Source organism: Amblyomma mixtum, chromosome 5, assembly GCF_055824585.1.
Source record: "Amblyomma mixtum isolate Tamu chromosome 5, ASM5582458v1, whole genome shotgun sequence".
Lineage (NCBI taxonomy): Eukaryota > Metazoa > Arthropoda > Arachnida > Ixodida > Ixodidae > Amblyomma > Amblyomma mixtum.
In genome coordinates this window covers 128,636,093-128,658,509 of record NC_143016.1, presented here as the reverse complement: position 1 = coordinate 128,658,509, position 22,417 = coordinate 128,636,093, and the positions used below count along the sequence as shown (strand labels likewise).

Genomic DNA, 22,417 nt, shown 5'->3' with positions numbered 1-22,417 from the left:
ACGGCTTGACAGGGAGGGCTCAGCTGCATCTGGCACTAAAACACTAAGCGCGCCTGTTCCCAAGGACATCTGGGCCACTTGACCACATCCTCGAGAGCGGCTTCTCCCCGTCCCACAACGGCGCAGGCCGTATATACAAATACTTCGTTTCACACATCAGGTGCAACTCTGTCAAGGCTAGCGCTCTTGTTTTTGTACTCCCACATCCGCTATCGAAAGTGCGTTCCTTGTGGTTAGCGAGAAAAAGTAAATGCTTTGCCTGCAGGCTTTTTACGTGGTATTTTTATTATGAGCTGGAATAAATGCGCTTTTATTGCTGACTATGCTGTCTCTTTTTCGCTCGTCCAGAAAACAAGCGTGGAGGGACCCTTTATTCTTTCGTGCGGACCACTTGCGTATCTTTCTCAGCGTTGCACCTGATGTATGAAACGGAGCATATAGTTCGATGGCGATCTTATGTTGACCACCGCGTGAACGCGGAAATTTTCGCTTGGGACATGCAGAGGCGACCCCGACATTACCCGGCGAAAGAGCCGTGTACAGCAGCTACTCTCTGCTGGAGGGAGTACGGCCGGAGTAAACTGGCCATCGTACCCTCTCCGGCAGCTGTTGACGGCAGGGATTGAACAGCGTCGGCATTCTTCCGGGGGGCGTTGAGGTTGAGGGTGTTGAGACCTGCTTCCCTGTATGGGGTTCTTCAGAAGTTCCTAGGCCGCAGTGTCTGCCTTTGAGCTGTGTAGCGGACTGTTATAAACACCCCGGTGGTCAGAATCTCTGGAGGGCCTGGACGAGTGCCGTCCGCACTTCTGATGATCTTAGCAGCTTAATAGGTGCCGCAGGTGCCCGTATCACTTCACGGGCACTGTTGTTTATTTTATTTCTGTTATTTTTTCAATAAATCACCTGACACAAGGCTTCCCCTCAACGAAGGCGATGAACGTTCCTCGGTATTCGACGGGTCAAGACCCAAGAGACAGCGGGTCGAGTCCCGGCTCGTCCATTTTCCTTTTCTGCGCAGTTGCTCTTCTTTCTTCAGAGGCACCACGCAATGGCGGTGGAATGACGTCACTACCCTGTAGACCAATGAGGAGCTGTGTAGCGAAGTCACCACAGTTGTACTGTGTGATCGTTATGGGGTGTTCGGATTACCCGCGCAAGGTCACGTGGCTGTGTCGTCACGACCCGCTCGACCAATCCCGATTCTCTCGGCACGGCAGCGCGAACTATTTCTCCGCTGTCTCGTTAAAATGCGAGAAAGTGTGCGACATTTTGTATAACAGCTCAGTTGCAAAATAATTCGGGGCTTAGCCATCAAATTATGCTCACTTGTCAGTTCAAAAAGAGGCTTAAAAGAATGCTGTACAAAGTACCGACCTACTCTATTGTATTCTGCCTTTTGCTTTCCGTTCTAAACGAGCTGGAGCGAAGACATTAGAAGTGCTGCTCGCTTCTGTTTTGCGAGAGAACGGCTCTACATTTGGCGAAAATTTTATCTTATATCCGCCTGTATTCCATCACTTTTGCTTATCGTTGCACACACCGAAAAAGTGCTTCCTTGTAAAAAGCTTCCAATCCTTCTGGGCCTGGAAACACACGGTACTTCTGTTTTTGTTTTGTGGAAAAATTCGCAGCTGCTATAATCGCCCTACGCGGCGGTGATAGCGATTGCCTCAGAGGAAGAACATGTTCGCGGATTGCAAAGTGATCACGCGTTACGCGAGCTCTTTATCTAAATGGTCACGCATTTGGGCTTCTTAACTTCTTGCGCCGTCATTAGCTTATTTACTTCAGACAAAAGCAAGGCGCGTGGATGCAGCAACCCATCGTAGCGACACAATATAATCCCGGCTTTATGATCGTCCATGTGCAGCTTTCAAATTGCTCGCATTTTGTGTAACTCTGTGTCAAACTCTTTCTCGCTGCCAAGCTCTTTGGTGACCTTTGAAACCTGTACAGGTGCATAATATCCTGTTTGCCGGTGATGATCAGCTTCTGGAGGATTAGGCACGTCCCCCTATATTCTAAAACTCCCTAGTAAGCGAAGGTGTACAAAAAGCAGAGCTTCCCCCCCCCCCCTAGCCTCATCATACTTCCGCTTTCAACCTCCAGAGGTCGCCCATCTAGCGAGTGCCTTGTCAGCGGCATGGATGCGAGCCTTCGAAGCTTCCAAGCCTGATTTGGGTTCTGAACAACAAAGATGCCCTGTATGTTGTTTGTGATAAGGCCTCATCAGACTTGTTCTGGCCTTCCGGTGCAATTCGCTCGACAGACGTTTCTGTAGAAGTAAACTGACCGGCTTGCTTGTCGGAGTCAGTGTCCTTCTTATTCTTAGCCCTGTCAGCTTTCGGCAGCAAACTGCCGGATTTATCAACTCCGCTGGATTAGTTTCTGGAGTGACTGTAACTGGACGAAATTCTTGAAGCGCCGTCTTGTACAGACTCGGTAGATGACCCAATGCCCGGTGGGCACTTCTCATCTTGCAGCACGTTGAAGAACCCCAGGTGGTCGAAATTTCCGGAGCCCTTCACTACGGCGTCCCTCATTGCCTGAGTCGCTTTGGGACGTTAAAACCCCGTAAACCAAAACCAGTATTTCTCCATGTGAGCATTCCTTGTCTTACCTTGGCCGTGTGTGCGGACAGGTGTATCCCCCGTACCGATGATACCACACGCCAGCAAACGGCAGTCCTTAGGAAGCCAAAGCAGTAAACCGTGTTGAACGTATGTGGTCAAAAAGTCATAAAAACATCGTTTCTTTGTCAAACTGCGATCGGACCTGGCAGTATCATGTGCATATTCTTGCTTTGGCCTATTTTTTCCAATGTTTTCAATATTTATGAAAAAAAAAAATTCCTCAAATTTCCTCGTTTATTTTTTTTTTTCCGCCGTTCAGAGTTTCCAGAAATTTCACCTCTTGTAGTAGAGCGCGTCAAATGCACTTCCGGGAGCCACGTACGACGCATAGAGGCTGCAAAACGGACACATCGATAGTTTTGCATCTGTAGCTACGAAGTGCGCGCCGAAGTCACCGGAGAACTCCAGCTTATTTCAAATCGAATGCCAACGAGTTCCGCCGGAGGCTTCCCGCTCTCTTCCTGCTGACGTTGCCCGCCATCCGTTTGGCTGTTAGGCTTCTGGTTATCACGCTTCCACGTGTGCATAGCCATATATTGTGTTGCGTTCCGGTTTATGAATCATTCGCGTAATCGCGACAGTGTGACGTATACGAGCTCCTGACGTGGGCCAGGGTAGAATCGCCCGTTCGTACGCAGCTTGCAGACCTCATGCGCACGCGCACGGACCGTTCGCGGAGCGAATAACCAGTGGCCTTGGATCTAATATCTAACTTCGGGCTGTCGTCCTTCTCCGTGAATAGGGGCTAGGTTGCGTGGCTCGGACGGCTAGACCAAAGGGCGAAGCCGCAGACAAAACAGTCCTGTCGGTGACACGTGACCCGTGGGAGGCGGATGAGAACGCTGTCCCCCGTTCCAGGAGGCCGACACCGCGCCCTTGTGGCATCCCATGTGAGGCCGCACGGTGGTGTCACGCGGTGTTTATTGACGCGCCTGCTGACGGCTGCCTGACTCGTATTTCAGGCGGGAGAGACACGTTTCATCGTCCGAGGCGTCCCTTATCTGGTCCGACTACCTGGATTCCGCGGCGAGGTTTCGTAGCCTGTCGCAATTGGTCGCAACATGGACGCATTGGCGTGCATGCCGAGCTTGTACGAGTGCGGAGAAACCTGCGTGTGCCTCGGGAGATAAGATATCCGACACACTTTCGTATAGGACTGTGGGTTTTTCCTTTCTTCCTCGGATTATTCCGGTGATTAACTTAACGAACGGCAATTTTTGTTGCAGCGCTATTTCTCGAGCTCCTGTGACTCGTTTTGACGTTGTTTGTCGGCGTAGCACGCCGCAAAATACTCGTACGTACTTATCACCCATTGGTCAATGAGGATGTGACAGGTCAACTGGGCCGGGAAGCGAAACATTTACATTCGGCACGATTGCCTTCTGTGGGAGCCACATCATCGCAAGATAGATATATGGATTGATAGTTTGTCGCGTTTACTACTTTTAGGCCGCAGGTAACAGTTGCCACACATGCCCACCGCGGTAGCTTATTAGAGGCTGTGTGATGTCAGCGTACAGTGGTGAGCAGCCTTGTCTAGAGCGCTCGGGCGGTGCACTTCCTTGCAAACAAATCCAGATTTTGTGGCAGCCTCTAGGGTCCAGCTGCAACGCTTGCACGGAAGTAGCGCCAGATAGCCTCGTAAACAAAGCAGGCACGAAAACTTTGCCCTGTAATGAGGGGCTGCTCTCTAATTTCGGTTTTTGTTACCAAGTGCGCACTGCTCAAGCTCTCTAGACAAGGCTGCTCACCACTGTACGGGATAGAATCCCCAGGTGGTCTAAATTGATCCTCAGCACTGCGCTGCGGCGCCCCTCATAGCCATGTGTCGCTTCTGGACGTTAATTAAACCCCCCAGTTTACAACTTAAACGCTATCCTTCTCTCCCCAGCTGAAATACTCTCTCGCTCTCCTTCACCGATCCATTTAATCCGTCCTGTTTGTTTCCACTGTTCGGGAGGTCGACCTCAAAGCATCTCGCCCCTCTGAGGTGCACGTTGCTCCTGAGGAGGGCAAAGAAGTCGAGGTGTTCTTCAGTCGCACTGAGGCTATATGGAACTATGTGAAGCGGGCATTTCATTTCCTTAACCGAACGCTGCTTCCTGCTCTCTATAGGAATTCCTCAAAGCCTTGTCGATCGCGTCCGGATGGGCACGGCGCGTAGCACGGCAGTATAGAAGAATGAGCTGCTATTTGCGGGCAGGGCTTCCTTTCTAACGCCATCTGACCGGTAATGGCCCTGGGTCGCCAGAGAGGACGGCACGAATGCAGACAGGTCTATAGTATGAAAGGGAACTGTTCATCTGCTGCATTCAACCACGAGTATGAGCGAGAAGCACAATTTTCTGAACAGTTTTTGTCTAGACGGATGTAATGCCCGTGAGGCGTTTTCAGCAACAGAATTCATCCTTGTGGGCAAACCGACCCTCCCCTTTCATAAAGCAGCTGGTTGTGCACATCATCCGGGCTGCCAGTTGTTCTCAGAAGCCGTTCGCCAACGACGAGACCTCTGTGAATGTAGCCAAGCGTTTGACCGAGCACTGTCTGCTCAGGATGAGGCGTACTGCGAAAAAGGCTGATAGTCACTTACTAAACTCAAAAAAGAGCCCTTTGACGTTACGAGTGATTAAGGGCTCCGTATGGTACCGAGCGGAACGTCAAGTGTCTCTGTTCGACTTTGGTCAGTGACCGTTATTTTCGCAGTATATGACCACAGTGAATGTTTACGTGACAGGTGTAGAGCTTGTGGCTTCGGGAACCGATAGCTCCAGAGTAGCACCGTAGGCGGCAAAGGGAAAGTTTAACATGTACGTGTCGCAATTGAACTTTTCTTCCTAAAAGAGTGCCTACTGTTGTTCTTTACCTTTAGTCTGTAGTCTGTAACCAAAGTCGCTGTCTGCCGAAGCGTCTGTTGCCGCAGGTGTCCGGCCTGGTCGTACGCGGGTTGGATGGGTGGTTTTTACTTTAAAAAGATATATAAAAATAAAAGTAAATAAAGACAGAAGGAAAACATGGCTGTCGTCCGCGGCAACTGCTATCTACTCTATCTTAAGCACCTGAGCTATGGTTGGCGTAAATGAATGAGACAGGGGAAAAGATAGGGAGGCGAAACAAACGTAGGAGGGACAGCAAGAAAGGATAGGGGAGATAATATGTACAGCTATGTGCGAGATTACATTCACGCACACAGGTGCACACCAAGAAAAAGTAACGCCGCTTGCGTATCGGTGACGAGGCACAGATTTCTACTATACGCAAGCAGTGTTTACAAACCCGGTGTCCCAGTGTCTAATCCCAGTAACACCAACTGAAGGCTGTTGAGAGTCGCGTGGAATAGTCTGCAGCATTTTTTCGTTCTCCAAATTTAATTAGGAAATACTAATTAGCTAACTTCATTTTGGCTTCAGGAACGAAATGTCGATTCAGAAGTCGTAGATCGTCTTGAAAAAAAAAAAAAAAAAAATCTCTGCCTCCCCCGTAACCGAGAGTAGAGTAAGCATGAAATCCAGGACGATGCAGAAGCGTACGCGGACACGACGAGACGCAGACCTGACAAGAATGTATATTAAGCGCGTTCGAAACTGTCTAAAGTGCGTAGAGGCGAAAGCGTTTTCCCCACCACTTTGCCTATGTGACACTGGTGACGTCACCACTGGATTACGTCACACATAACTGATTACGAAGTAATGACAAATTACTAATTACTGATTAATGACTGAATGCTATTTAACTGCTGGTTAATGACGCTTAAGCTTCGCATTTAGGAGTGGAACGCGACAGCGTGTTGTAGCGCTGCCAGGGAGTCCACGGAACGCCACCGTCCGTTCGGCGCGATGCCTTGCGCTTTGAACGCAACGCTTTTTGAGGAAAGGAAATGGCGCAGTAATTCTCTGCCATCTCGGTGGACATCCGAACCGCACCGTACAGGAATTGGGAAGAACGCCACCAACCGTTCGGCGCGAAGCTACCGGCGCTTGTATGCCGGTCCTGTAGGATGGCTTAGAGAGTCTCGTTAAAACTCGTTAAATATCGTACGGTGCCCGGATGTTTTCGTTGCAGTGCCCGGATGAGTGGAATTCAGTGCCCGGATGTTGGCTCTCGGTCTCGGCGTGACGTCACCAAACTGCCGACAACGGGAGCTAAAAGCATTTCATGCTTAAAACAGCTGGCTTAAACGTTTGTGCCAATTATATAATGGTTTTGGGGGAAAGGAGTAGCAGCCCCCACCCCCTCCCATTCCTTCCTTTCTTTATTCTGCTCTTTCCGGTTGCTTTAAATATATTAGATATCGCATTTAGAAGGGGCGGAAAAGGGTACTATTCGCACAGTGCTTGTCTTGCACTTTCTTTGTCGACAGAGTTTGGTATCTCTCTGTAAGGTTTTTCTCTACGAAAATTTCCCGTTGATAATAGGAGGGGGGAAGGAGGGCTTGCCCTTTCTCTTAAGTCCGCCCTCGACAAATGTTTCGGTATTGCTTCTTCAAAATCGCGTCATCCGAATGCGAAACTATGCTCGAACCCCACCCTCCTCCAAGACTGATTCCGGCCCAGGTACGCCGCCATTGCGTCAGAGGGTTCATCATCCGACGCTTCATTCGACCGCATCGGCCGCGGCGATTCGGTCGGATATCCGGGCATGTCGCAACCACCGTGTGTACGCTCGTCTCCTGCGGATAAGGACCTCCGTGTTGCGTGTGTGTGTGCAGGTGCGTTGACACGGACAGAGCGGGTCACACGTGATGCTGACGTCGCCTTTGCACTCCGCGCTCTTATCTCCTCCGATCCTTATCTGGCGCGGCCATTCTTTGCCGCGGCAGGCCGATCGAGCTGACCAGCGTTGCGCGCGGAAGCTCGGCTGGTGGAAAAAACTTTGCACCTCGTGCGTAGGCGCCGTGTTTTCCACGCGTGACGACGCCGCCGCCGACGCGTGTTTTTTTTTTTTTTTCTAAACGCACGGTACCGGGAAAGGGACGTGCGGCTGAACGCGCGATGATCGTACGATCCGCGGCCGGAAGCCGCAAGTGCGTTCCACATTTCAGACGTGGGTGCAACCTTCGTTTCGACGTCTACATTACTCGCTTTGACCGCGCTAAGCTGTTATACAGTAATCGTATGAATTCGTTCAATTCACGGCATTCGTTCGTGGACTCACTCCACTCTACTCACTGATCAATCAATCAATCAATCAATCAATCAATCAATCAGTCAGTCAGTCAGTCAACCAATCAGTCAGTCAATCAATCAAACAAAGGAGCTTGGAGAGAGCAGATAGGTTTGGTTTGATTGATTGATTGATTGATTGATTGATTGATTGATTGATTGATTGATTGAGATAACTCGTTGCGCTACAACTTTCCTCCATGCCTCACGCCTTGTCGCGTGATGCTGCACTCTATTGATATAGTCCGAGCCCGTCTTGTTACTGATGAACCTGTGTGCTATTGCCGATTTATATGACCGATCCGTAGAAGCCGCGCAGGTTCGAACTCTGCTGTTGCCAGAAGCACTTCTTCGCGATGGCCTTATGTGGGACTCTCTCCGGGGATGATCGAAGGCGTCCCCTTGACGTAGTACGTCCTAATAGAAAGTCGAGAACGTTTCATGTCGTGGTCGTGAGGTCCGGTCGGGCCCCCTCATTTGGTGCCACTGTCACTTCTTTTGGCATCAGAGGAAAAAAATATGCGTGGGAGCGTTTTTTTTTTTTTCAGTCGTCTTTGTTTATTTATTTTTCTTTACATTGAGACACGGAAGAAATTTCTGATTATGTGTGCGTTTAATGCTTGGACATTAGCGCGCGAGCGGCGCGAACTTGATTACTTTTGTATTTTGTAAATAGTGTACAAAGCTCTACCCTGTCCTTTCTCGCTGTCGCTCCCCTCTATACTTCTCCTCACTATCCTCTCCCTTTCCCTTTCGTTTCCGCCGGCTGCAGCTCGGGTGCTTAAGATATTAGATAGCAATTGCCGCGGCCGGCAACACTCTTTTGCTTCACTTTTTATTTTTTAAATAAACCACTACCACCACCTTATGTGTGCGAAACCAAGCAAAAAGTTACGAGATGCTTCTCCGCATCACACGAAAGCGCTTGTGGGTAGCTTCACCACCCTAGACGTTGTGTGGGGAAGCTGCGCCTTATGGTGATTATTTTGCTAGAGGGTGGCGCTCAGAAAGCGTGCTCTTTGTTTTCCGCCTCTTTGATGTTTTACCACCGTTCGCGCGGGATAAATGTAGCGGGAAAAGAAAAAAATATACGAAAAAACGTCCAGATTTTGCCTCTTCCCCGCTCCTTGAGGCGCAAAACAGCTGTTACTGTTACTTCGTGCTGGGGAAGTGCAAAAATCAAGGTGGATTTTTTTTTCTTTCTGAGTGTTTATTTATTCTTTACTATTTCGTTGTCTCCGCGGACGTTTAACAGATAATCAATTGGCGCATTGTTTTTGGACAGGAAACATTTGCTGCGTATATATAGCATCACGCAGTGCCTCACCTTTCCTCACCTTTCCACGACTATTTGAGCATGGGGTATGCCCACTTCGTTCCAGGACGGTCCCCTCAACGGTGGTTCCATTCGAACCTCTCTCAACACCTAAAAGGAAAACACACAAACTGCGGCTTCAACCTCACATCAGTGCGACATCACTTTTCGGCTTCTCTATTCGTTTACATCGATATCACGCTTTCTCGCTTCACTTCACGCACCTTGCCTCGCGATTGCGTAATGCCCTGCACAGCATGTGCAACCAGGGGCCAACAAGACGACGCAGCACTTTCCTCAAGCGAGCCGGATGTGCCCAACTGCCCTTCTGGAGGCATCTGACACCTTTGCCGCCGCGCTCGGTGGTCCGTTATACGGCGCGGCTCTTGTGCGCTGTTCGCGCCAGTGAATGTAAACAGGCTAAAAGAAGCGCTATGGGTCTTTCCCCAACTCGCGCACTGTTTGTAGGCAGACTGAGAAAGAAAACGGATTTGTATCCGCATCTTATTTTGTCTATGTTCTCACAGCACAGCATTGAAAGATGCAGTATTGCTTACTGTAACTGGCAGACATATATAGTGGTGCTAAACTTGTGCAGATCTCATTTCCCCCTTTATAACTGCCCCGCTGGGGGTGACCTTTAAATCCACCCTTGTTTTTAGGCCCGTTGGTAAGGCATGCCTGTTTAAAAACTAAAATTGGTAAATTGGTAAATTGGTTTTTGAGGAAAGGAAATGGTGCAATATCTGTGTCACATATCTCGGCAGACACCTGAACCTGCCTTTATTGAATCTGGCGCAGTTGTTTGCTCCGCAATATTCCCTATTCAATGTAATTGGCGGAGTTACATTACAAAAAAGTTACAAAAAAAATGACGAAGGAAAAAGCAGCTTCCTCCAACTAAGTTTTAGTATCTGTCCACAACGGCTTAATTTGTGTGCTTTGTTCTGTTCAGTTTGTTTTAAGTTAATATCTTTCCAGGGATGATAAATGCCAATTTGCTTCTGCAGGAAGGATGGTTTCGCTTTTTTTGCGTTTGAAATAAAACCAGTTGGTTGCAACGTAGCCTCAGTTATGTTTTCATTTGCCGGTGTCATCAGATTCTCTTTGCATGCAGTACATTTGTACTTGCCTCTTCTGGTACTGCACTCACAACCTGTGATGACTGGGACTTGTGTTGTCACATTCACATTTGCTTCCTGTATGTAATCCTCTTGTGATCTTGTTTTGTGTAATCCTGTTCTCATTTTTTGTTCATTGATTCAGATTGTGCATTCTGCTTACCACTGCTCATATTTTATGCTGAAAGTCACAAAAGTTACGAATACCCTGCTTGTGTAGGCATGCTGCCTTAATGCTCACTGCTTTTTCGTGTTTGGTGCACATTTAGTCTGTTATTTCACCTGAACAGGATATATTTTTGTTAGGTACAGGTAACGCACAAAATACCCTAAGTAGTTATCACAGCTAAAATGCTGTTACTTCACTCAGTGCTGGCGAACCTGAACGTGATAACACAATTTGGAATTATCTCACATCTATCACGGTCAGGACTGTTGGACTCGAAGTAATGCACGTTTTGTTGTTTGTGTCACATTGGGTTCAGTCTGCTTTCTGGTCGTCCGTGTTTACCTTAAAAAAATTCAGGGGGCACTTTGACTGTCTAAAGTGCGTAGAGGCGAAAGCGTTTTCCGCACCACTTTGACTGCCTCTGTGGGACAGGTGACGTCACCACTGGCACGGCTGAAGCACGGCTGGTTGTTAACAACAGTGAAGTGTCTTTTTCTTCCTTTAGCTTGCTTGCTTACTTGCATTGCCAGTGCTTTTCGTGTGCCTCATGTCTCTGCTGCATCTCCCGCACTGTGTGCAGGCTGCTCAGGACAAGGGTTTCCCCGAGGAGTGTGAGTTTGTCATCGAGGTGCAGGGAGGCGGAGCCATCTGCAGTCTCGATAAATTGGACGAGGCACTGAGGAACAGGGACAAGACGTGAGGACGCTTCCTTTGTCTATGGGTGCATGTATACGTGTGTTGCCTGAGTGCCTGTGTGTTTATGTCAAACGGGAAAAGAGACAGGCATGAGCTTGAGGTGATCTGATAAAGGGACAAAAAGGGAAATGACAAACAAAGCTGTTTTAAACAGCGCGTTCATAATTGATTTCTTGGTTGTTTTGGGTACACCATGAGGATTCTGCCGTTATTCGTGTTCGAATACATCTGTGAAGCTCACTGATCAACTTGCTGTCAGTTTTTCTTCAGTTTAACTATAGTAGGATACAACTTAAAAAAAAAAAAGAACAGCAGTTGCTAACTCTGGGCCATGGTCCTCGCGTACTGTATTGCTCCGCTGGCCAATCACAATAGTGGATGAAATCATCTTTTTAACGTTTGACTATGTTAAACAAACCAGGTATCGAAATTCTAGAGCGTATAATTTTTTTTCTTATGATTAGCTTCTTGTTCAAGTAACAAAAAGACAAGTTTTAACAGCGGACTACTTTTTTGCCGTGGAGGAATTATGTGCGGCGGTCCTGAATGTGGGTGGAGCTTCACTGCAGACTTAAGTTGTACCTGACTATAACTGATTAGTTCTGTGCAGCTACAGCCTTTGACGCATTTTCGTTCTCCGTTACTGCTAAGCATGGAGCCTAATAAGGCTAGGTGCACAGGACGTAATAGAGAACTTTATTCATTTGAAAAAGGGAAAAAAAATCTTCCGAGTGTTTGTTTGCATTGTTTTACCATGCAATCAAGCCGCGGCATTGCAATCATTTTTATGTGGAGAAAGGAACCTACTTTATTGCAGCAGTTGTCTAGATCAGGGTTCTCAAACTTTTTTTTTTGCCTCAAGGAGCCCCGACAGCCCTCAGCATGTGCCAAGGAACCCTTCTCCCACAATCGGTCACGTAAAGAACCCCAGGTGGTCGCAATTTCCGGAACCCTTCACTACGGCGTTCTTCATAGCCTGAGTCGCTTTGGGGCGGTAAACCCTCTATAAACCGAAGCATAAACCAAGCTTTCAGCAATCAGTTCTTTATCCGTTGCCCATATCTCACTGAACCCAAGGAAAAGCGCAGAAAACTGCAGTCAGAAGATAAACCGTCCCCATTCGCGCACTTGACTGGGTGGGCTGCGCACGCAATCAAGTGACGCCTTGTTCGGCTTTCAATGGCTATCTGTCGCTCCCCGCTTCGGTATCAGCGCGGAGTCTACGTTTTTTGTTTTTTGTTTTAATTTTGACATATATTGGCCCTCCGGCGAAGATGGGCTCGCCGGCGGCAAAACTTCGCCCCGGCGCCGCCGACGTGCGCCATCGAATCGTCCAAGGTAACACCCGATGAGACGTGCCTGCTTTTTTTTTTTTTTTTGTATTGGCTAGGCTAGCTCAGCGGTGCGGCCCACACTTTCTGTAGCCACGCGGACGATCGCGCATAGCACGCGTTGCCCTGCGTGCCATACCCCTTCTACTCCATCTAGCCGGCGTTTAAACAACACGCACTGGTACAGCTGGGCGCAGCTGTGCGCAGCGGTGTCTTGGCACGCTGCCAAGTTCGCCGGGCGAGCAACCGTCGCCGGCGCTCCCGTCAAAACGTAAACACGAGGTGCCGTTGCTGGCGCGCAGCATCTTGGCGTGCTGCCAAGGTCTGTGCTGTGGACGGCACCGACGCCGACGGCACAAAACTGAGGAACCAGCTAAGAAGAGCTAACGCTCTGAAATGAGCTCCAACAAACGAGGCACTGTGTCTGCTTCGCACATGCCCACCAGATGTGCCCCAGAAAAGGGGGGACAGGTTAGTGCGGGTGTTCGTGTAGCAAGCTGCCCACGGAACCCAGTTTGATAACCTCTAATCTAGACTTTAACTCTGCTTCGTGGGTAAAACCATGGAGCACTTTTATTTGGCGTCAGGTTACTGGTGTTTCACTGCTAAGTCAGTGCAAGTGCAGTGCTGTTTGTGAATGGGCTCTTGCCAGTTTGGGGTAAATGTTGCACATGGTCCGTTGCAGTGCTAAGCTGTACACATTCAAGGTGGACCACTTCTATGGCGGTGCTGCCACTACTACGAGCCAGCAGCAACAGAGGCCCGTGGTCATCCTTCACGGTGACCTTGGGGCGCCAGGATTCAGGCGCTTCCACGAGGAACTCGAGGAGCGGGCCAAGCTCAGGGAGATCAGCTACGTGCTGCGCCATTTTGTCAGGGTGAGCCCATTCGAGCTTGAAGAAGGAGTTTCAGGGCAGTGAAGGGGTGTGGCTGTATGGAACTGCCAGGTGTTGTATCTCACTTGGGATGGAAAAAACCTAACTCATTGTAGTAAAGCAAAACAAAGGCTAACGAGACTTAAAGGAAAAGATTAAATCTTTTTTTCATGCCCACACTCACCTACTCTCACACTTGACACTCAGCTCTCTGACTGTCTTGTTGCTGAATCTGGTCCACGGCCAGCACTTTTCCTCTGCTAGCCAGCTGGAAAGTTCTCTCCGATTGCTGCTTAATGTTCTACAGTCACTTACACTGTAGCTTGCTGATTTTGGACACTGCCGTCTTTTTCTCTAGTTGCTGCTCGCAGCGGCAGTCATAAAGATTTGAAATGCACGTGTACACACTGAATGGAGCCACAGTGAGCTACACATTTGGCTAATAGGAAATAATAAAAGACCAGTGATAAGAAAGCATTCAATTACACAAGCCAGAGCAGCCTGCGTGGAGAACATTTTTGGTGTAGGGTTGAATGAGGGGAATGAACACTTGGATTGTTGTAGAAAGTTGTCAGCTGCTGGGGACATTTATCATTGCGAGGGCCAGAGCAAATAGTCTATGATGATGTATTCAATGTCCTATCTGTATATCCTTGTATTTAGGTTTCATGAGGGTGAAATACAGGCCAAAATTTTTACTTTGCCTTTTTACGTTAAGACAGATATAAATTACATCAACTTGTGCGTAACAGCTGATCTGGTTTGTGAAGTTATTCAGCGCAGGTCAAACTTGTTAATATGTCGTTTCCTTTACCTTCTTCATTTGTGTTGTATGTGTATGTGTAGAGCATATTGGTGCCTATTATGTGTATAACTTCTTGTTTACTTTTTTCATGTATCTCTTTGTCAGAACCCCAGCTCCAACAAGGTTCGGCTTTCAGGGTATGGCGTGGAGCTTGCCATTAAGAGCACAGAATACAAGGCTCAAGACGACACCAAGGTCAAAGGTGACTCTAGGGGATGCGTTTCTTCTCATCTTGCCTGTTTCTGAACGTTGCTTGCTTCTAACATTTAATTTTGTCTAGGCTTGTGGTTGCTAGATTTCTAGCACTTGCTTTCATAAATGTGCGCTAGTAATACTTGACAGGTTGCTTGGTTTCCCAGGACAAACCTTCTTTATCTGTGGGGTCCAAAAAAAGGCTGCCATTACCTTGAGCTGTGACCTTAAAGGTGCGCTGAAGAGGAATCTGAACTTGTCTTTTTGCCGCGAGAACTCGATCTACACATTCCGAGCTTTCTTAGAGACTTTGATTTATTGCCCTGTGTGGCCGATTTCCATAATTAAATCGAATTAACGTCCGGCTCTCGCCTTTTTTTTTTAAATTCGCCCGTGTATGGTGGGCGGAGTCGACAAACGCGTGGAGCGCCTTTCACCCAGTCCCGTGGTGGCTTGCCGCTCTGCCATCGGCGGAGTAATACGTAGTAGTCCGTAGTAGCAAATAGTCCGCGCATATTTTTACTTCTGCGGGCTTTTTTTGCGGCTTTATTATCTGTGAATGAAACTAATTATTCATGGAAACCTAAAAAACAAAATGAAGCGAAAGCAAAGCCTCCACGGAGCTGGCTGAAAGGCACTCCACACGTTGGTCAACTGCGCCCACCGTACGAGGCAGAATTAAAAAAATAAAGGCGGGAGCCGGACGTTAATTCGATTTAATTTGGGAAATCGGCCACAGAGGGCAATAAGTCGTAGTTTCTAAGAATGCTAGGAACGTGCAGATCGAGTTCCCGCGGCAAAAAGACAAGTTCAGAATCCTCTTCAGTGCACCTTTAATGTTCAAAACCAGAGTGGTTTGCATTGGGGTCATTTTATGATCATGCACAACATCAAGGTGATGTTTGCGCACAAAACTATTGGTTGCACCTCTGATGGAAGTAAGAAATGGGGATATGCATTACAGTTGAGATTTTGTTAGAGCTGGAGCACAAGTAAATTTGTGACTGTGATTCCTTTCTAAAAAATATGTTCTTTTAGCACTTCTATAATTCATGCACTGAGTAATAACTGCCTGAATATTCTTATTCAAGGTTTCTCAAAGTTTTTGGTTTGCTGTTCTGTTATATAATAATTTCTCTTCATACTTTAATGAGTAAAAAAAGCGTACAAAAATATCTAGGAAGGTCGTTAATAAAAAATGCATTCAGTTGACTTCAATTAGCTCATGTGGTTATGACCATGGCTGCCTTTCGGTATGTGCTTCTTGTATGGCGATTGTTCACATGCCATTGCAGATATTTGGTAGGATGTACGAACCTTTATCCTTGCAGTCTGAATGCTTTGCTAGACAGTCCCTTGCTTGTGGTTGGACCGCTAGAAAGGAGATTGTTTTCGTTCAGGATGGGCTGTTCAATATAGAAAAGGATTTTTCTCTTGGCGGAATTTTCACGTGTGAACAGTCCTTAACCTTTGTGAATCACTTTTCATATATATATAAAAACTGTTGTGTTAATTTTTTATTTGGTTCCTGTTGATTGTGTAACTAGCAAGAGACTTGCTAGTAATTATCACTGTGTTTCTATTTTGATAACCGAAATCATGTTGTTGCAGATAACTTTCTTGGTTTTTGAAAACTTATTGTTGATGCAGGACAAAATGGTCACTTGAAAGGCCCTCTTCATAATTATTGTATTGGTGCCTTTGATTGCAAGATATAGTGCACTTCTCTGGTCTCTGCTTTTATGCAGACAGACAGAACTATACCGACTGCTTTAGTATCATTTTTTAAAGCACATGTACTTATAATGTTGTTCCACTTGGTGTCATCTTTAGCAGAGGTCTAAATAGGCAATGTTTTTCAGGAAATAGCTTGGCAAATTCTTGACCAAGTCATGACGACACTGTTTGATTGCATTGAAGCACTGTTGTAGAGTTTCTCACTTTTTACTTTCTTGGCATACTTTTGAATAAAAGAAATCAAATTTGTAATACATTAAACTATTTGAAGAATTCTTTCTGCATGCAAAGTCAGTAAAATTGGCTTAGAAAATTACCATTTGCATGGAACTGGCAACTGAAAACTAAGTGCTTTCTACTTTTGTCAGGTATGCAAGGGATCTTGTGCTAAGGCCATCTCATCTTGCGGGCGCATGTGGCAGAATTGTTTTCTTTGCTTTCCAGTGCGGTCTGTGAACAAATATTCAAGTCACACAAAAGCTAGGGATTAGGCTTCAGTCAGCTTAAGGGCACCTAATACAACTGAGCTCCTAATACAACTGAGCACCTAATACAACTCACTTGAGCTATCCCTATCCTTCAAGCTTCGCTAGTGCCTTGTGTCCATGCTTGTGCTTGACTGGCCTTGGCCTTTGTGACAACTGCATGTACATTTAGTGGACATTGTAGACTGATGAAAACATGTCAATTAAGGCGTGAATATTATTTTATTTATTTGCAGAGGAAAAAAATGTAGTGGACTCTGAGGAAACTGAAAAGGCTGAGAACGTTGAAGGGTTTGACTTCAAAAAGTTGAAGTGAGTTGATCCTTGATGCATTTATCATTGTGTCTTCTGAATTTGTGCCTTCATATGCTGGTGTTTGTGAAGCACACGTTGCATTGCTGATTCCGCTATATAGAAATACAGCGCAAAGGGCCCTGCAAATATGACAGTTTATTATGAAACCCTCTTTGCATATTAAAAGGAATTGCAAAAGACAGTAATCCAGCTATACTTGAGACCACAAAATGCTAGGTGTTGTTGAACCAACAACTACTAGAGCCTTGGGTTGGGGAAACTGTTGATTAGTTTCATGAATTTTAGTCTGGAGAACTTCCTCCATCACCTGTTGTGGTGCACAATGATTTCATTAAGATTTATTCCTGCATGCTAGGTAGCCTGCTAAAATCCAGGTGGCTGGAAATTCCAACCTGCCGTTGTCTGGCTCTGTAGAAACACTCCAAAAAGCTGTTTTTCTCCTCTGTTGGCAGATCAGTCATTGTTTTTTATAAGCTGAGGTTCTCTTGAGCAGTTAAATCTCAGTGCTGGTTAACACATTTGTAAAAAATCTTTGGGAAAGAAGGAGCAGCAATGAGCATCGCTTTTTATTTGGTTGGGATGTTGTTTATTTTCTTTGGTGCCTTTAGTTTTTTTGTGTACTCAGGAGCTCACAAGAATGATGCTATTGCAATTAAGGCTCTGCAATTTCTCGTCTCTCTCATTGCTTTGAGTTGGCTGCTTTGCATACGGTGAACATAATGGGATCTTGTAAATGTGTTGAGCTCATGAGGTTCTGAGCTTCATAGGTGGTTTTGGAAAACCACATTGTGTGAGAACAAATAGGCGTTAATAGTTGACCAGTAATAAGAAAAGAATGAGTGAGGATGGTTTGCTTGAAAACATTTGTTAAGCAATCAAAAGAAGTTTTCAGAAATCACTCTCACCACTTGTAGCGAGCCATTCGATTTTCGTGAGCTTTAGCCCATTCTAAAATGATTGCTGTTTTGTTACACAGGAGGACACCACTTAATGCTAAAAAAATGCTCACAGCCGTTGTGTCCCTGAAAAAGCTCTTGCTCTGTCAAAAGAATGGAATGCGCCAAACTGCATGTTGCACAAAAAGCTAACTGTGCAGATCAGCATCATTCTCTTTATGCTGCATGCTCGAGCTTGTTGAATTGTGCGCTGCAGTTGTTTTGGGCTACCCATGCTGCTTCTTGCATTCTCTTCTCGTACAGTGCAACAGACTCATAGAAACCTTTCAGGTGCTTGTTACTATGGGAGGCTAGTAGGTGTGGTACTGCGCGACTTGATGTTGAGCAACATGTGCAAGTCAGGTGGCTTGTGTTAGATATTTACTAAGCATTGTATATGTGGGGAACTAAAATAAAGGTCTTAAAATTATGCAGTTTATCAGAGAGTACAGCTTAACAGAGTTCGCTGTAACGGGAGTCCAGCGTGTATTCGTTTAATGATTCCTGCATTTTGCCTATTTCTTATCCTCTTGTTATGTGAAAAAACAACTTGTCCTCCTACATGGTGTAGTAGTATACAGATCTGTTGCACTGTGCATCACAATGCCTTTTTTTTTCCTTTGTGCTTCAAGAGAGCTTTATCCCGACAAAAAGGATCAGCTGAACCGACTCAAGGCCCACCTGAGTGACTCTGGAAATGAGCTGGCTGCCCTGAAGGTCTGGGAACTGCAAGGTGCAATGTCCTCTCTTTATTTACACCAGCTGCTCTTCGCAGTTTGTTCTCAGCAGTCAGCGCTTATTTTCATGGACTTTCTTCTTTGCTTGCAGTATTCCATGTCTTTGTTAAACGTGTGCGGGCACATGCGATGCAGCTTATGTTATTGAGCTGAGGTTATTCCTGCAGCTTATTTCGTTTGTCGTGCCTGCCACTGACAGAAAATTAAGCGTGTTCTGAAAGCTGTTTTAATTGTCCATGTACAATTGGACAAAAGGTGCAAATGACTTCAGCTTGAATGACTGATTTTGAACTTTGCTGTACCATTATTATCGGCTGCTGCCGTAGAAAGCATGCTTAGAACATTTTTGCTGGGGGGCACCCAAGCTTTGTGTTGTTCTTTGGTATTAAATTTTTCATCGAGGAGGTCAAAGCGGCTCTTGCCATTTATAAATCATGTTAGTGGCTTCTTGTCTCAGAGCAGTACTGTTTGTCAGGGAGCTGAAGATCTGTCTGCATGCCCTTGCAAACCTGCAATGTCTTTGCAGTGGTGTTTGGATGCTCATGAACCTGTACCTGTGTTGCCCCTTTGCAGAGCTGAGCCTGCAGGCTGCCCAGAAAATCCTGCTGGCACCCCCAGAGGATGCGCTGCGCATCATGCGTGACACCTCGCAGAACTTCCCCTCACAGGCACGCTCTCTCGTGAACATAGCCGTGGACCAGGAGCTCAAGAAGGAGGTGGAGCGAAACCAACATGTGAGATCTCTTTTCGTCATCCAGTTTTAATTTCTTAGGTTGTCATTGTGTGACACGTGCATCATGTACTATCAGCGTCAAATGAAATGCGAACAAAACACCTGAAACGCGAGCACAAAAAATCAAGCATATTAGAGGATGGAGGTGAAATACAGGCGTGGGCTATTAACATTTCAGAAGAGCGGTCTTTTCGGCTTCGATGGAAAAATCAACTGCTCATGTATTTTGCCTCCCTAGTATAATATCTGCGAGTTGTGGTGTTCGCGTTTCAATTGGCTTGTTCGCGTTTCAATTGACGCTGATAGTACATACCTTCCTTTCAAATAGCGCAGCTGGTGGAACTGCTGTGCGTGCTATGTGTCCAGCATCATTTCATGACAGACTTTTTCATTATAGGCACACTGAACTTCACCTGTTTGGCACAGTGTTTGCTTTTACGGCAAGGGCTGTTAATGGGAGCCCCCCTGAACTGTTGGTGAAGCTGAGTCCTTATCAGTGGGCGGTGGTGTGGCTATTTTCTCTGCCAAATTTAAGTTCAGTTTGAATAGAAATTCTAATTTTTTTTTTAAATTGAAAGTGTAATTTAAATTTTAAATTATGCAGATTTTATTTATTTATTTATAACTTTTAAAAAGTTATTTTAAAAGTTTTATACCTTTAAACTATAAATTTAGGTCACTGAAAATTAAACCATTAGAATTTCAAATGTAAATTTAAATCCATAATAAAATATAAATTTGAATTTACGTTTCAAAATTAATATTTAACAATTTTAAACTTCACAACTGTAAAAATTCTAAAATTGTCAATGAAATTTTTTTGAGAGAGCAAGCCTTCTTCTTGTCAAAAAAGAATATATTTAATAAAGGAGCCAAAGCATCTCTTCTTGCACTAGCCCTCGTTGTGGGCTAACAGGGAGTGTAAATGAGTCTGTGAACGAGAGTTTTTTGTTGGAAACCATCTTTTTCGTTAAGCTGGCTTACAGAATTATGCAAGTTGTCAAACGCGACCAATGAAGGCTCTCGCCAAATGCTTTAACTAAGCCGTAGTGTAGGTTTGTTAGCTATTATATTTTTTTGCTCTTCTTGCTATGTGTTCTCATTTACTCTCAGATCGGAAGATTGCAGTAATTGCTTATTCTTAAAGATGCTGGTATGACATTTGATTTTATAGCTGTTGAACATTTGCTGTGCACACATAATAGCGAAAGGGTCCTCTTGTTCCTGTTCACTCATTTCGAACTGCATTTTGCATGAACTGACCGTGTTTTTAGTAGTGTCTGTTGATTAAGATGCACTTTTTGGTGTGGATTTCACCACACACATCCACACATACAGAAAAAAAAATAATCATGGCATGAGTAGTTGTGGTGCAAATTCAGTTTAGAATCATCGTGTTGGGAATATATATCATATTTTTGTGAGTGCACATATAGTGTATGGCCATGGTTAAGTGTTTGTGCAGTAGATCGTAGGTAAAGTTTCAAGCACCTTGTATGTAAGGTGTTCTCCATGAATATTTTTTGCTGTTATGTCACCGGCTGCGGGGTCCTTCGGGCTTGCTTGTTCTTGGCCGCAGGCACTTTGCTGCTGTGGCAGCAGGTTGAGTCCTTCCTGTGGTGCTTTGTTTCTGTCCTGTGCTGTGAGTATAGGCATTGCGTCAGATGTCACAGCTGTGCCGTCTTGGGGGGTGGTGGTGCAGACTTTTGCCCAGCTGCTGAGCCTGGAGCCCACAGACGGGGCCCTGTTCCTCAACGGCCTGTACTACGATGTGGAGGTCGTTGACCTCTTCAGCCTGCTGCAGAGCCTCAAGCAGGAGACGCGCCTGCTCGAGGGCCTCCACAACATTGGCATTCCCGTGAGCATTCAGCCAGTGCTGCAGTGCAGCCCTCATGGCTGTAGTACTTTTCATTGCTCTCTTTTTCTCAGTTATGTTGCCATGCATCCTGCGTTCACTTAGTTTTTGACTCCTGCAGACGCATGGTGTTTAAGGGCTGAGCATGATGATGAGTTGTCACTATGATACATAGCAATAAATATACTAGTAGGAATACATTCCAAGAAAGTTACTTGCCATGAAATGTGGGCTTTATGATGTTTGTAATGAAACAAGGTGGTGCATGTGCCACAATGGAGTAGCAGAGTGCATACTTTAACTCATGGCATCATCTTATGCCAATGCGCTGCGCCCACTTACTGTCAGGGAATTTATATATTTATGCTTAATTACCAGCAAGAAATAGCATTCAGTTGGTTTAGGCACCAGTGTCCTGTAATTGGGATATTTCATCAGCTGTTTCTAATAGCAAATGAAATTACTGATAAAGCTTGTGGATTACCAGGGGGGGGTAATGACTCTGCAGCATTATTGTTATTTTTTTATTTGTATGTAAACGTGAGCAAATTGATTTTTTTTTTTCTTGGTTAGCCCATACTTCCACCTAATGTATACTTGTTCACCATTCCTACCCGACTACATTTCAACATAGTTAGGCAGGGATCTTACCCATATTTTGTGAGAGGGTTGCACACCGTCTGATGTCTCTCCCTGGTGGCCCAAACAGGAACTTGTGCCATGGTGTCAGTGCTGTGTAAGAAAGAGGACGTGCATGTGGTTCACCCGCAGAAAGACCTCATTCCACGCCTGGTGAAGGTGGACCTCGTGAACAACAAGCAGGAATATGGAGTTGACATCAGGGACTCTGCGGTGCTGGTGAGTCAGCGTTACATTTGCCGCCTACCGTTTAGATAGCGGTGAATGCATTTCAGTGCCGAATTGCCCTTTGCTACACTGAAGAGGCCTGATTTCAGCAGATTTTCTCTCACCACTTTGTTGTTCACTGTTTAACCATATGTCATGAGAATAAATGCTATAAGTATCAGACATGTGCCCAAACAATTAAGATCTATGGACATTACTCAGAAAGGAAATGCATTTAGGTCACAGAGTTTCTTAAAATTACCTAGAGGGAAAAGTGGCTCTCTCTCCATCATGGGGAGGTGCAGGAATGCCAGGAAGATGAGGTTTCATGGATTTATTCATGACAGCGTGACTCTTCTTGAGGCAGGCCGCCAAGAAATGCTATGGAAGTTTCTATACCAGCCAAACACCGAACTTGCACTCACATTGAAATTATAACATGAAGACAGAGCTGCCTCCCCACCTCTCCTCTTGCACT

At 45.9% G+C, this 22,417-nt stretch overlaps 1 protein-coding gene across 1 annotated transcript in view; it reads left to right on the top strand.

Moving 5' to 3' along the window:
* Positions 1 to 22,417, top strand: part of Uggt (UDP-glucose-glycoprotein glucosyltransferase) — a 159,105-nt gene that overhangs the window by 71,411 nt on the left and 65,277 nt on the right. The window contains exons 5-12 of the mRNA XM_089546007.1: positions 10,978 to 11,093; positions 13,110 to 13,302; positions 14,210 to 14,306; positions 16,755 to 16,830; positions 18,401 to 18,501; positions 19,079 to 19,239; positions 20,941 to 21,096; positions 21,865 to 21,951. Coding sequence (XP_089402133.1) covers positions 10,978 to 11,093; positions 13,110 to 13,302; positions 14,210 to 14,306; positions 16,755 to 16,830; positions 18,401 to 18,501; positions 19,079 to 19,239; positions 20,941 to 21,096; positions 21,865 to 21,951 — 987 coding nt within the window. The remainder of the gene's footprint in view (positions 1 to 10,977; positions 11,094 to 13,109; positions 13,303 to 14,209; positions 14,307 to 16,754; positions 16,831 to 18,400; positions 18,502 to 19,078; positions 19,240 to 20,940; positions 21,097 to 21,864; positions 21,952 to 22,417) is intronic.